Below are 15,409 nucleotides of genomic sequence, written 5' to 3' on the forward strand. Positions count from 1 at the left end.
GTCGCTTCGATCTGACTGACTCCAACTGACGTCATAATGCGCGTGTTGCGCAATGCCATCTTCTATTGCAGGAACGTGGCCAAAAATGCAAGCGCGTGGAAAACCATAGTTTTGATAATTTTTATTGAGATAAATATAGCCTTAAAAAGTAAGGGCGAGGTTTTTGCTTTTATAATGTTAAATGTAGTGTTGTTGCTGAGTTATGTATGTTTAGTGTAAATTATTATTAATGAGAACCACATCAGATCACGTGACGATGTTTGGTTTTTTTTTACGGGACTTGAACAATTTTGGTTGTGACGTCATCCTGTACATGTGATTGAACAAAACGAAAAAAGCAGATTCGTATAAAAGCGTAGTCGGCAGGTTTCACCAGTCATCTGTCTAATTGTGAACAACAGGCAAGCGAGTGAGCTAAATTGTTGGCACGATTGATAAACACATCGAGCTTAAAGCTCCGGCAGTCAGTGGCAAATGTAAGTTTATGTTGCACTTCATTTAGTTTTATCACCAGTGTTTAATATCGCATCGTTGCCATGATGGAGATGCAGCTTGAAACAAATGGTGCTAAGCTAGTTAAGAACTTGTTTCTTGAAATCGCCATTCATTTTTTGGTGACTTTGAAAAAATTTTTGGAAATTTCTCTGACTAGAAACTTTTTAAATACTTAATCCTGACACTCTCATGGCAGCGCCAGCCACTGAACCACTTCAGTCATATTTAGGGCTTGGAGGTGACGCTTTACTTTGCAAGGATTGGGAAGTAATGTTGTAGTGAGGAAAAGGTGACTTCAAATTATATGAAATTAGATTCTGTTTCCTTCCTGGAGGCAAATAGCATCATGGTTTGTTACAGCGTTGGTCGAAATCAAACACCTATTGGTTGATGGGTGGTGTAGGTGGCCTGCGGCGGAAAATGCAGTTAATATAGTTAGCTGCATTAAAGAGATACGTTGTCAGTGATGATCGACGTAGGCTATTTTCAAACCCGTTTGCAGCATTATTGAACTTTGAATGCAAGCGAAAACCTGATGTCTTACATTGATACAAACATGCTTTGAGTTATTTTATTATTTTGTAGACTAGAAGTGACTTGCGAAGTTTAAACTTCATTTTAACGAAAACAGTTACTTAACGTGTAAGAAAAAGTATAATTTCATGGATATTACAGCTTCGTCCTCCAAATCTGTATATTTTCTGTCGAATCGAATTTACCGTCTCCTCTATCTCATCATCTTCCTTCTTTTATGGAATACAACTCACTCTGGGGATTATTTCCTTTGTCAACCAAATAAACCTAGCTCGTGTAACTTTGGAGGCCAATGCACCCCTATGGACACTGTGCAATCGTTAAGGAGGAGTGGACGCTTTAACGGGGAACAACACATTTGTAAATGTGAAGCATTTGCTTGCTCTCGGGTCGGACTGGATCCTGTATGTGGAAACGACAACGTGTAAGTAGAACGTGGCTATTGACTGGGTAGACCTCTGCCTCTTAAATGACGGAAGTTGTTGCGCGGCAATGGATTATTATTGCCGACCTGAATGCTTCGTTTTGAACCTTGCACAGCACCACTCCTTCATTCAATTAGCACAGATCACTAACCCGACAGAAACTTCCAACAACTCAAGATTTCATCAGATGCAAAGGGAAGGCGTAATTCCTGTTTATTTATCATATGTTAGCAAATTACTGTGCCGTAGTTCGGTAAAACGACAACTCAATTGTTAGTAAAGCTATGCGATACTTGCAGGACATATGTCAATGACGTTTGCAGAAGGGCAAAGGAATGCACGTCACAGACACGAATAGACCCAGTTTGCAAAGGAAGATGTGGCAGTCCAGACTGTAAACGTAAGTACAACCTGATGCAACTACAGTATTTGAAACAGGTTTGATTGATTTGGTCATTTCTGCATCATAGGCCTACGGTACTAGTTAAGCGTGACGCGAGAAAATTTATCGAACGACAGTTAATCGAACGACAGTTTATCGAAAGACAGTTTATCTAACAACAATTCATCGAAACGACAGTTCATCGAACTGACTGTTTATCGAAACGACAGTTCATCGACCGACTGTTTATCGAAACGACAGTTTATCGAGCGACGAAGCACATATGCAATGGAATACTCAAGGGTTAGGGGTTAGGGTTAAAGGTTAGGGGTTAGGGTTAAGGGTTAGGGCTGAGGGGTTAAGGGTTAGAGTTAGGGGTTAGGAGTTAGAGTTGAGGGTTAGGAGTTAGGGTTAAGGGTTAGGGGTTAGGGTTGGGGTTAGGGGTTAGGGTTGGGGTTAGGGGTTAAGGGTTAAGGGTTAAGGGTTAGGGGTGAGGGGTTAAGGGTTAGAGTTAGGGGTTAGAGTTGAGGGTTAGGAGTTAGGGTTAAGGGTTGAGGTTAGGGTTAGGTTTTAGGTTAGGGGTTAGGTTTTCGATTAACTGTTGTTCGATAAATTGTCGTTCGGTGAACAGTCGCTTCGATAAACTGTCGTTTCGATAAACAGTCGTTCGATAAACTGTCGTTTCGATAAACTGTCGTTCGATCAATAGTCCTTCGATAAACTGTCGTTCGATAAGGTAGGCACTTTAACATTACCCACTGGTCGAAGAGGTACGCAATCATGCGTGACATGTTCAATCAATATTTGTGTTTTAGTCACAATTTCGACTTGTTAAAGTGGCTACCATTAAGATCCTTCTTGCACTCAGTTCAGTTGCAGAAGAAAAAATAGTATTAGCAGAGGGTGGGAATCAAACCCACAAATCGAAATTACTATACTCCTCTGCCCTAACCATTAGGCAACGGTGGTTGTGGTGAAGCATTCAGTTAAATTTCTTTGTATCAAAATTTTTCGATCAGAATATCACGTCACGAGTCACATGACTGAAATCAGCTGAATCGCGAATGAACATGTCACGCATGATTGCGTACCTCTTCGACCAGTGGGTAATGTTAAAGTGCCTACCGTTCGATAAACTGTCGTAGTACCCTAGTTAAGATCTGTTGTGATGGCATAATGCCAGTTTTAACTTTGCATTTTAGCTGTATCGACACCTACAATTTGTCCTAACTATTACAGTAGCTTTTTTATACGCCCTAATCTAAGATCGAACCTTCGTTGCTATAAGCAGTAACCTCCTTTAAACATTCACAATCTGACCACTGACATGGCACACAGGTTTCCAAGATGCCGGAAAAGGTTCAGTCTCATAAAAGCAATGTTTTGTCACTTAAATTATTGAGAGTGAAACCAATTACTTCGCATATGATTGCGGTTTCAAGCGGTTGAAAACCTTGTTGAAACCGGCACTACCTTGTTGAAACCAGCAGTACAGATAGAATTAGCCTACTTGTTCGTAGAGGTTTAGTTTTTTCAAAACAGTGAGCGAGCAACCAGTATTTACTGCTTGTTTAGCCCAGGGATCCCCAACCACCAGGTAACGACCCAGTAGGCTACTGGTCACGAAAAGATTGTTACGGGGTCTAGAGCAGTGGTTCTCAACCGCCGGTCCGCGTGCCGGTGCCGGTCCGTGTAATTTTTTTTTCCGGTCCGCAGAAGATCATATTTTCTGCAAAGCTTCATATTTTAACGTGGAGTCATTAGCATATTGTAAAATTGTGATCGCACTGTGAAACACGCACAGCCGTAAAACTGACATATCTCCACGTAAAATTGTTTGATAATAAAGGTGAACTTTTTTATGACCTAATTCTGTGGCATTGATAATCTTTTTGTGACAAATTTCCTGTAATTTTCAAAAAGTTTTGAAACACAGAAATACATAACCAAATGGGGAATTTTGTCATTCATTTTGAAAACTTCAAAGTCGTTGGAGACGAAAATTTGGAAATAGATAAATTTGAAGTTCCGGGATACAGTTAGGCCTGCAATGGAAATTTGCCAGAACCGGAGTTTGAGAAAGCAAAGATCTTGTTTTTCAAAGACTATGCGGAAAATAGCGCTTCGGAATGAAATAAAGACAAGCCGATTTGCTGTGGAGAATGCTGGTAAAATGGAGTGGTGAAAAAAGTAAAAAGAGGTGCTGAGCGTTGTGAGTCAACACTTGTTGTTGGCTAAGAATTGTGAGCAGTTGGCTAAGAATTTTGACGATCATTTTGCGTAACATGAAGATCTTCGATATGGAAACTTTTGGATAAACAATCCATGCATCGATGATGTCAACACATGTGACCTTAATCTTCATGAAAAAGAAAGTCTGGTTGAATTACGATATGTTGTGCTTCTACTTTGCAGTCCAGATTCGAAAAACATTGTCACACTTCTGGTTATCTCTTGCAAACGAATTCGTGCCTAACTTTCAAAACAATCGATTTGATGGCAATTGTTTCAACAAGCTATTTAGAAATTAATAACAAAGCAAAGAAATCGCCTGGGTGCCGAAACAGAGCTACGTGTTTTAGAAACTTCTTTGATATCTCGTTTTCCTCACACAAGCTACTGGCAGCGTAACAATAGCAAATTTCCCACTGACATTGATTTTGTATGCAAATGGATTGACATTTTCCTGTTTGAGTTGATTTGATTGCCGTTTTATTCCAATTTTTGTCCTGAATACAAATCAGTGGCGTAGCCAAGGGGGGGGTTTTGGGGGTTACAACTCCCCCCTTTGGCACGCGTGTGACGTCACGATATTGAGAATGATGCTTTCAGTCTAAATAAAAATTGCCTATTTTTAAACAAAATTGCACTAAAAGAGCGAGTTTTGCCAATACCAAACATTCAAACATCTCAGCCAGGAATTAGCAACAAGAAAACACAGAGACTTAGCTTTTTTTTCCGAAAAATGCCGAAGAAAACATGATCTTATCCTTTTTCTATGCTACCGGACAGCACCATTTTACAGGAATATTCGTACCCACATTTTTGTTGAAAATGCTCTCAGAATGCACCAAATTCAAAGTAATTTTTTAAAATTTTCTGGGGGAGGCCCCCCAGACCCCCCGCCGCTGGGTAGTCAAAACCCCCCCCTTTCAAAATTCCTGGCTACGCTACTGGGTATCATATGCTAAAATCTTGTATTATGGTGCGCAACGACAACTTTGGTTAACAAAACGTTAGAAATATTTGGTTGCCGGTCCGCGAACATTTTTTTAAATTTTGCCGGTCCCCCACTGTTAAAAAGTTGAGAACCACTGGTCTAGAGAACATACGTCGAAAATGGCCGTCAAGAGTGTAAGTTGGTTGAAAGCATGTCCTTAGCCATGGAATAAATTAAAGTGAAGATAATTGCAGCCATGTAATAAATACGTAAAAATAAATACTGTATTACTTATAAATATAATCTGTTGTAGGCTTTATTTCTACATTTTTGCAACATTTCTCCCTCGTTTTGTTCGCTCAATCTCTTGCCTAACGAGTGGCAGTGGGAACAGATGGTTACAGCAGTGAACTTAAAAGCTAGTAGGTTACCGGTAAAGTTTTAAGGGCCCCACAAAAACCAAGATACTAATAAAATACTCAAAATAAACACCTTGCTCACTAGCAATTGAATTGACCTTTTTTTAGATTTAAGGTAAAATGTGCCTTTGCAAAAGATGGGGCACCTCAGATTGATTCTCGAAATTTTACTGTAAGCTCATGCAATACTATATAAACCTTCAACAATAAATCATTGAGATTCTTCCGTAGTCGTGATAAAAAAATATGTAAAACGTAACTTAAATTTTAAATCGAAACTTGTTATTCAAAGGAACCCTTAAAACTCCTAGAAAAGTTTTAAAGAAAGTCTTGACCAAAAATTATTATTGCGCCTAAAAGTGCACAATAAAACGATCAAAACAATGTTAAATTAGTCAAAATTTTCTGTGGAGCAATCTTCCCAGACTCTCAACAAACTAGTTTTCTTTTCCAACCATGATTTCTACTTACCTATTTTATTTTCCAAATGCACTGTAGTGTGTTTAAACCGCTGTAAAAAAAATCTATAGAACGATAGGCTAAGTAGCCTAAACATCAAACTTCGTGTTTTCTTTCACCGGTCCGCGAGGCTATTTGCGATTAAACGTCAAACTACCTTGTTAGTTCATAGTAATGAGCGAACTAACTTGAGCTACTGGAACAAAAGCTCTTTCCACACGAACCAACAACTCATAATACGAACACGTGAAATTTGCGAGCGAACTTTCACCTGTCATCGATAAAATGTAATTAAAATAAGACGTTTTCTTGTCCAAAATCTGAAAGCTATCTTGAGATGTGACCTAAATTGTGTAAATTACATAAAAACGATAGGTCAATGAGATAGTGATAGTTTGTTGAGTATCACCTTTTCGGCGTATTTGTTCGGTTTGATTATGTTTATAAACCAAAGCTATTCGCTATTCTACGCTGCCTGGTCGCCAGTGGAAATAGATGGCAACAGGTTACTTGGTATATGGCTCGTTGCGTGACGTGACAATTTATCGAAAGACAATTTATTGAACGACAGTTTATCGACAGATTGTTTATCGAAACGACAGTTTATCGAACGACGAAGCACATATGCAATGGAATACTCAGGGGTTTGGGGTTAAAGGCTAGGGGTTAGGGGTAGGGGTTAAGGGTTAGGGGTTAAGGGGTTAGAGGTTAGGGTTAGGGGTTAGGGTTAAGAGGTTAGGGTAACGGGTTAGGGATTGAGGTTAGGGATTGGGGTTAAGGATTGGGGTTAGGGATTGGGGTTAGGGATTTGGGTTAAGGATTGGGGTTAGGGTTTAAGGGTTGAAGTTAGGGGTTAGAGGTTAAGGGGTTAGGAGTTAGGGTTAAGGGGTTAAGGGGTTAAGGGGTTAGGGGTTAAGGGTTAAGGGGTTAGGGTTAGATATAATATGGGTTAGGGGTTGGGGTTTGGGGTTGGGGGTTGGGGGTTGGGGGTTAAGGGTTAAGGGTAAAGGGGTTGGGGGTTGGGGTTAGGGTTAGGGGTTGGGATTGGGATTAGGTTTTCGATTAACTGTCGTTCGATAAATTGTCGTTCAGTGAACACTCGTTTCGATAAACTGTCGTTTCGATAAACAATCGTTTGATAAATTGCGTTCGATAAACTGTCGTTTCGATAAATTGTCGTTCGATCAATAGTCGTTCGATAAACTGTCATAGTACCGGCTCTTTGTTCGTTTGTATGTGTAGCAACTACAGTTGTAAATAGAGTTGTAAATGCAAAAAAAAACGAACCGTTTTTTTTTTTTAAAGTGTTTTTTTTTCAAAAAAAACTTGGGCCAAAAAAACACGCGTTTTTTTTCATATTTTTCTGGAAAAGTTGCAAATTTTTTACAATTTGCAGCTTAGTTTTATTCTAGTGCTTTTGAAAAACATTAAACTAGTAAAAATGGTTTTATTGGTGTGCTAAAATTCCTAAGTGTTTGTGTTTTGGCAGCAGATTATGTTTTCTGCATAGCTCTGCGTTGTTTCACTTTCTTCTTCATTCTCAGGCATGTGTTATGGCAGTAGACCTGACAAACATTGAATTATTGCAATTTGATACATGACACATGAGTTAATTTCTTTTTCCTTTTATGGAAGTGCCCTTTATGGATGGAAGGTAGCCTATGGTGTTAGTATACCGGTACTTGTTATTCTTGTATACACTTAATGGGTTGACAAAAATTTGGCAAAAACAAAATGGCACCGCAGTGGCGTAGCGAGGAATTTTGAAAGGGGGTGGGAGGGGGTTGAGCTAAGCCCGTCGGCGTGTTTGCCTAAGACCACACCCAGAGGTGGGGGGTCTGAGAATTTTGAAAAATTACTTTGAATCTGGTGCATTCTGAGAGCATTTTCAACAAAAATGTGGGTATGAATATTCCTGTAAAATAGTGCTTTCCGGTGGCATAGCAAAAGGATAAGATCATGTTTTCTTCGGCATTTTTCGGAAATAAAGCTAAGTCTCTATGTTTTCTTCTGATATTTGAATGTTTGGTATTGGCAAAACTCGCTCTTTTAATGCAGTTTCGTTTAAAATTAGGCAAACTTTGTTTTAGAGACATAAAAAGACTAAAATCATCATTCTCAATATCGTGACGTCACACGCGTGCCAAAGGGGGGTTAAAACCCCCAAACCCCCCTTGGCTACGCCACTGGATGGCAGTATTCAGAACACACATTACCTTGTTTGTGGTAATTTACTAATGCAAGCTATTGCCAATAGCTTGTTAAACATGTTTTTTAACTGATAGCTTAGCAACCATGTATATGCTTTATAAATGTTGAAACAGAAGTATTCCTTTCGTGTGTTGTAAGGTCTTTTGTTTTGTTTTGTTTGTTTGTTTATCTTTATCCTGCATTGCGGGAAAGCGGACTTGAGCCCTATGCATCGGTGTACGCCTTCCGACGTACACCTGACCCACGCTGCAGCCGATGGCAATGTCTGTTTCCGGTTGTCTACTCTACTTATGACTTAAATTTGGTACTACCCATTACTCAAAATCGATGACTGGGTAGAGGCAATTATCGTAAAGTTTCTTGCCCAGAGAAACAACAGCAAGTGCGGGTGGCTGGAGTCGAACATGCAGGCTCTCGACTGCGAGCCCAACGCGCTAACCACTCGGCCACTGCTGCCGACTTAGACACTTTGTCATTGATGCTTCTTGCAGATCATTTGTGACATAATGCAAGAGATCTTATCACTGATATGTTTAGCTGTCAGAAGTAAGTGCATTTGTCAGAAAAGGTTTAGGTTAATGTTCTATTCAAATGCCCACCACCCATGTTGACTATTGCTAGTAACTACTAACCCTAAATGAAGCAATTTTTTCTTTAAAGTAGAGTTTTTCAGCACTGCTCAATGTTCACAGAGTGAATAATTGCTTCATAATACTTTTCCTGACAAGTATAAAGTTTTACCCATATTCCCGCAATGCAGGAGAAAGATACAAAACAAACATCAAAGATGAAAACTTATTTTATTTGGGAACAAGAACAAATTTAATGAAACTAACAAAAATCTGATGTAGTAAAAGTCTATTTGTCTGCTACGAAGTAGTTATGCAAGATCAGAGTCCTCAGATGAATAATCTGTTGTGTTATTGCAATGAGATTACCTTAATTGCTACATATTGTGACAGGTAATGTCAAAATAGGTAAAAAAAAAAAACGATAAAAAACAAAAAAAAAGAATGAAAACAAAAGAAAACGATAAAAAAGAAAACGTTTTTTTACATCTCTAGTAGCAACATATTGTCTGGTAAGTACACTGAGTGTGGGTGACACGCGCAGTCAGAACGTCTTGAGGAACATAATCCTTTGCACTTTTCTTGCATACAACATCTAGGGGAAGACGGGGCAAAGCAAGACGCGGGGCAAAGCGGACATCGCGATATCTCCCGTTTTGTACTCTTTGGCTCCCTCTAACGGAAGCACTAGTTAGGCAACTATAAACTGTATTTGTTGCGGAAAAATGGCGACTGGCAGATCACAAAGCGTGTCGTGAGGAAATATAATGTGTTTTGGCATAGTTTCTTATAAGAAAGAGATGGAAAAGTAGCTACCACATTTGTTTGCATAAGAGAATTTGTTGGTAGCTTTGTTTTTATCTTAGACATTGAGACAGTATTTGTTGATAATAAAAGCAACTTTTCCTAAAACTTTACAGGTTTCACCAGAGATGTTATTTTCTAAAGGCTGTACTTTGGGTCAAAGTGGGACAGCTGTATTTGGGGCAAAGTGGGACAGTGCATTAGGGCAAAATGAGACTCTAGAAGTCTAGATTGTATCTGTGGTTCTTTTGTTGATTGAATTTTTGTTTACGACTCTTTTAGCCTTCAAGATTATAAAATATTTATCAGCTTTCATTTATATTGTACCGGTAGGCCTATACAATTTAATTCTGACAATGGTTCGTCGCTATAAAAGAAAAACTGAAATGGGTAAATGGAAGGATGCCAATAGCCTATCAAGAATGCAACAGAAAATGTGAAAAGCAAGAAGTTGTCTTTGAGAGAAGCGGCTAAACAGTACCAAATCCTGCAAAAATGAAATGTCCCGCTTTGCCCCACGGCTGAGGCAAAGCGGGTCGTTAAAAAAAAAAATTTCGTTTGTATTGTAAGAGTAGAAAGATTCCGCTTGATCTTCGAACCAAATATGCTGACCAACTAAGCCTTTCAATTAAAAAAGAAATTAACTAAATCCAACCATCGCTGTTGCTGAAATTACGTTTTTACGAAAAGTGTCCCGCTTTGCCCGTCTTCCCATGGTGATAGTATAACCTGTATAGTGCTCTTCTAAACTATATTTACAGGGGCAGATGGGTAAGCTCACAATGTCTTTTGCGTTCAGTGTGAGAAGTTAAAGAGAAGTTTTCATTATTTTGAAAAAGCTAAATATTGGCAGTAAATTTAAAGTTAAATATCTGGCACTGGCAAAGACGTGATCCGAGAACTGATTTGAGTCTTAATTATTATTCTATTGCTTATATTCTTTTTGCAGCGATCAGAGAAACTGCGAGAAGGTGTCCACCAGAGAAGTCAACGCTGTGCGTGAACTTCGGAGAGTGTCTACTAGCTGACATAACCAACGTGCCTTACTGCAAGTGAGACCATGTAACTATCTGTACGGAAGATTTCAACATTTTTAAAAGAAAAGTGCCATCAAAGATCATATCATGAAGTGTTCTTTTTGCACAGATCAGAAATTCTCTACTGAATCGTTTAAAATTTCACGCAAAGGCAGATCCAAATTTGACACAAAAATTGAGGAAGCGCTGATAAGCAAACACTACAACCCAAATTTAAACAAACAATTAATTATTTGCGGAGGTGCGTCCATTCTGCTCAACATTTATTAGATGTATCACGTACCCTGGGGTGGAAATTCTTTTATAGTTAGGCCTATGTAGTTGCCTTTTTCTAATGTAATTTGTTTTCCGTCTGTCTGTCTGTCTGTCTGTCTGTCTGTCTGTCTGTCTGTCTGTCTGTCTGTCTGTCTGTCTGTCTGTCTGTCTGTCTGTCTGTCTGTCTGTCTGTCTGTCTGTCTGTCTGTCTGTCTGTCTGTCTGTCTGTCTGTCTGTCTGTCTGTCTGTCTGTCTGTCTGTCTGTCTGTCTGTCTGTCTGTCTGTCTGTCTGTCTGTCTGTCTGTCTGTCTGTTTTTCATACTATTGCTTTTAATCGTTGCGTATTTCTTGATGCATATAGTCAGCTAGCTAGTTACGTTCAAGCAGTGGCGGCTCGTCATAAGGGACTGCGGGACTGCAGCCCCCCCAACATTTTTGTGCATATGTGAATTATATTACATATAGATAGTTTTGCTATGTTTTTTTAATTTATTTCGCTTGAAGAATTAAAAAAACTCTTAATATTAATTTTTTTTTGTAATAAAAAAAAATTTGTGTTACAAAAATTAATTGGCAACTCTGGGTCTGCAAATTCTGCAGGTCCGGTGTTGCTTGTTCTTTTTTCTATGACGTACGTTTTTCAGAAAAAAGTTTTCTAGCATCACTGAACAAGCGCTGTAGGGACTGCAAATAGAACAGACCCTGGTCAGGGATTCCAACTTTGATTCTCGTAAATCTTTAGGGTAAACGTGTGGAAGCTATCGGTGATTAGGTGAAGGGATCGTAGGTTACTTTACTTGATCTGTGTTTTGAGAAGTCACTGAGACAGACTAGTTTTGATGTGAAGTATAAAGCCAATTACTGTAATTATTGGTGCTCTTTCACAATTCGTCCTTTTGGGATGATGACGTAATGAAACGTCACACAGGTTGGAATGGACTATTATAAAGGAGGAAGTACGGGGTGGAAATGCACTGAAAAACACCTGAAGGAAACTGTCTCCCATTTATTTATTTGTTGTTCAATTTCAACAAATTTGCTATCGTTGGAAAGCACAAGCATAGATCTAACCAACTAAGTTAATACCAAGTCCCAAAATAGTACTACATCCATCTGGTGACCACCTAAACTTGACCAAATTCAAGCAATTATCAAAAGTTTACTTTAAATGATAAAAACATTAAACGACAGCCAATTAAAAGAATATGTTACTGTGTTACTAACCCAAACTCAGTGCATTTATAACTCAGTCCGGTACAGGTTTATAATTATTTATATTAGGTTAGCCTACTGGTTGATGCAGCCCCCCCATGTTTTGAGACCACGAGCCGCCACTGCGTTCAAGAAGTGTTTATTGCTTTTTTATAAATATTTCTGGATTTTCAATGACGGCTTAAGTTAAGCCGAAAACGTTCGACTGTTAAAACTGTTGGTAAATATGTAAAATATATTGTTATAATGCTCAACCATGTTGTACTGTGTCTTGCCTGTCTTTGGTACAAGAAAGCAAACTCTTTCCCGAAACTATGTTTTTATATATTGTCATGAAACTGGTTGATTGCCGGTTCAGATCAGGTTATAGAAAATTGAACTCAAAGTATATTTGGAAAGTTAAACAATTATAATAACGTTACTTCGACTTCATATTTTTATCTTTCTGCATTTGCACCAACTGAACTGACTTTCTTTGCAGATGCATATCAGGCTTCGAAGGAAGTCGTTGCGAGAAAGGTTCCATCAATGTACAAGGTGTTAAGGTAATCGTGGCTAAATGAGCATGCCTGCTATTGCTGTTGTTTCTGAAGCATGCCTTTATCATTGCGCTGCCCCAGTTAGCTGGTGATGCATGTCATTTGGAAGCTGTACAATCGCTATACATATGTAATTACATGTCATGCTTTTGTGCTGGGCGCAGACACATTGAAAAATTTATCTGCATGAATCAAATAGGACCAGATGTTTCAAATGCTTCTTTGCAACAATGGACCAGTTCGCTTGGGTTTTGTGCACGTTTTGGCAGATAGGCTAGGCCTACCATCTTTTTCTGGCATGTGTTTGCTTCTTCATATTTCCTCTTCTTCAATATTCTGTTTGAAGCGCTTGCACGCATACTTGCTTGTCGTGGTGGCTTCTTTCTTGTGATTAATCACCATGCGGATTGAGAAGTTGACAATGTCAGGATTAAGTATGGAACACCTGGTAACTTTCCAATATCTTACAGACGGAAGAGAATCCAAATAACCGGGAAGATTCAGCATTTAAAGTTGCTTTCTTAGTTGTCGTCGGAATCCTTTCACTTATTGCAATATTACACATTGTTTATTGCTTCATAAGGTCAGTAAAATGACGCAAGCTTAACAAGTTGTTATCTGCCAAATCTTAATCTGCAACAACTCACTCTAGTGACGTATGCAACTATCTAATTTAAAGCCGCTCCGATAAGTGTGGACGTTACTTGGCTTGTCATGTGAAAGATATTCCAAGAATAAAATCCTACTTCAAACCCTCGCCACCTGACCATGCTTTCCTCCTGACCCAGGTTTGCCAACCTGCAGAATGAGCCTGACAGATAAATTCAAATGTTTGTTGGTGCTAACTAATCCTTGAACCAGCTTGAAGGACACCAACGGTCAGTTGCTGTTGATTCAAAAACTCACTAACCTCCAAATGTGTCATGTACATGACCTGCGTACCAATCTTTTGTCGACCAATGCACACTTTTAAGAATTAGCATATAAGACATGTTTCTGCATTACAGTGAAGCCAATGTTAAAAAAAAATTTTCTCAAGCAACGCACCCCTGGACACCCGCTGCCTGGTTTCAATCTGAAATCTTAAATCGGAATGTTTCTTTATCCAGATCTGGTTTTCATCCTGATGAATTGGTCCTGTTGCTGATAAAGTTAAAAAATCCATGGCATTCTTTTCTTATTAAACAAACTCTTTTTGACAAGTTTAATAAGAAAATACGATGTTCAATTGAAAAGACACCAATTTCTTTAGTTAGGCCTACGCAGTTTGTTTTGTAGTTGTAGCTATTGTGAATTCTCTGATTGGGAAAGTTGTAATTAAAACTATGTGAATCTAGCTAATGCCGCAAACATGTGCAATAGAACTTGCAGCTATGCCTAAGCAGATGACCAGGACATGCGAACACTGGAAATAAATTCTCTACACATCTATAAACTTGATCTTTTGTAACATTTTAAAAATCTGTTTCTCTAAACCTCAATTCTTTAAATCAATGAAGCTGAAATCTTCCAAAAATATCATTTGATATTGAACAAAGTCGTTTCTATGAATGACAGTTTGCCTTGTCGTTGCCGAGCAACTGTTACAACGTGCTTCCTACATCATGCCAGTTGGCTTTGCTGTTGCGGAAAACTTAACATTTTAATATAAATATTAAATGACTATAAACAATTCCAACTTGTCATTAGATGTCGCGAGTCTTCCGACGATAACATGTTTGCTGAAGACGGAAAGAAGGGAGTGGGTGGTGGTTTAGTGACCCCGGTACGAAACCCGATTGAGAAGCGGCGTGGGCAGGAAGGAAATGCGAACTGCATATCCACCATAGAAGAGCAAGATGGTTGAAGAAAGAATCGCATCACTGTTTGGTTGTATTCAGCCGCAGTGCAAAAAATGACACAGTCTCACAGTAGAGGGACGAGGGAGATCTTTATTTATTGTTTTGTTTTTATATTATCACCTTCTGCTTATTAGCCGTAACTACCTTGGGCTTTTCTGCTTTGGGTCAATTAAGTTGAAACATGTTCGCATTGATATTTTTATTTAAAGATCTATTTATAGTTTGCAACATCAAATAAAAATAAACGATTTATTTATACAGTAAGAAGCCGCCCTGATCTGGCAATTTATTTTTTTACTGATCAGTGACTAAAGTAAAATTTTCAAGTTTGGCAGCTATTAAAAGAAAAGTTTATTCAGAAAAATATCAAAGAAAGGAAATTTCAGACTTTAACTTCGAAATGATATTTTAGTATTCAATCGTTTTATAGACCGTTTTAAGGGGTGGAGGAAAGTATCAATTTGACATTGATCAGAAAGAAAACGTTTTTTGGTTAATATAATTGGTGTTATTTATATCGTCGAAATATTGGCAAATCATTCTTCAAAATTGTAATTCAAAATTAAACGCAAACTACTAAAAGATGAACTCGTTAAGTGGTATCATTGATTGAAAGGCATTTTGAAAATGATTTGTAGTTGAGGCGCATGGTTTGAGAATGGAGCAACAAAATAGAAATGACGGCATAAGAGCCGTAGGCCAAAAGAAAACGATGTTTATTGTTTCTTCTGTTTTGCTTTCTATGGTCATCCCGACTATATAAGCTACCTGCTTGTTGGTTGTTACGTAACAACAGATTGTGCTGCAACATGACCAATGACGACACCATGCATGATTGTTGGTGGCACCAAGACGACAATGATAATCAAAACACCTTGTGACACCACTGCGTCATTGCGCAACCAGAAGAAGGCTAAAACATGTTTGCTCGTGATGTCATCAATACGGAAGAATTTCTCAACACATCAATACGAAAGAAATTCTCACCCCGATGCAACATGACATCTCTTTCCTGTTGGACTTTATCCCGACAACACTAGCTTCACCTGCGAAGATCACATCGAACA

The 15,409-nt window shown here is 38.6% G+C and overlaps 1 protein-coding gene across 2 annotated transcripts; it reads left to right on the plus strand.

Annotated features, from left to right (window-relative positions):
- The first annotated feature begins 394 nt into the window (after positions 1–394).
- On the plus strand, positions 395–14,997 carry LOC145766475 (tomoregulin-2-like). 2 transcript variants are annotated; one of them, XM_082578196.1, is made up of 7 exons: positions 395–476; positions 1,171–1,453; positions 1,754–1,854; positions 10,408–10,510; positions 12,444–12,507; positions 12,972–13,084; positions 14,191–14,995. In XM_082578196.1, the coding sequence occupies exons 2-7, from the start codon at positions 1,332–1,334 to the stop codon at positions 14,345–14,347; spliced, it is 660 nt and encodes a 219-aa protein (XP_082434322.1). In that variant the 5' UTR covers positions 395–476; positions 1,171–1,331; the 3' UTR covers positions 14,348–14,995. The 2 variants fall into 2 exon arrangements, with proteins under 2 accessions (XP_082434322.1, XP_082434321.1); XM_082578195.1 differs by lacking the exon at positions 395–476 and having other exon boundaries at positions 940–1,453; positions 14,191–14,997.
- The last annotated feature ends 412 nt before the right edge of the window (positions 14,998–15,409 follow it).

The sequence above is a fragment of the Aplidium turbinatum genome, chromosome 3 (genome assembly GCF_918807975.1).
Source record: "Aplidium turbinatum chromosome 3, kaAplTurb1.1, whole genome shotgun sequence".
In the NCBI taxonomy this organism is placed as follows: Eukaryota; Metazoa; Chordata; class Ascidiacea; order Aplousobranchia; family Polyclinidae; genus Aplidium; species Aplidium turbinatum.

Excerpts from the sequence above, each read along its gene's own strand:
- LOC145766475 (XM_082578195.1), top strand. The coding sequence starts at position 1,158 with ATGGATATTACAGCTTCGTCCTCCAAATCTGTATATTTTCTGTCGAAT. Across the intron at positions 1,855-10,407 it reads TGGCAGTCCAGACTGTAAAC|CGATCAGAGAAACTGCGAGA; the intron begins GTAAGTACAACC and ends TTCTTTTTGCAG. Across the intron at positions 10,511-12,443 it reads ACCAACGTGCCTTACTGCAA|ATGCATATCAGGCTTCGAAG; the intron begins GTGAGACCATGT and ends CTTTCTTTGCAG.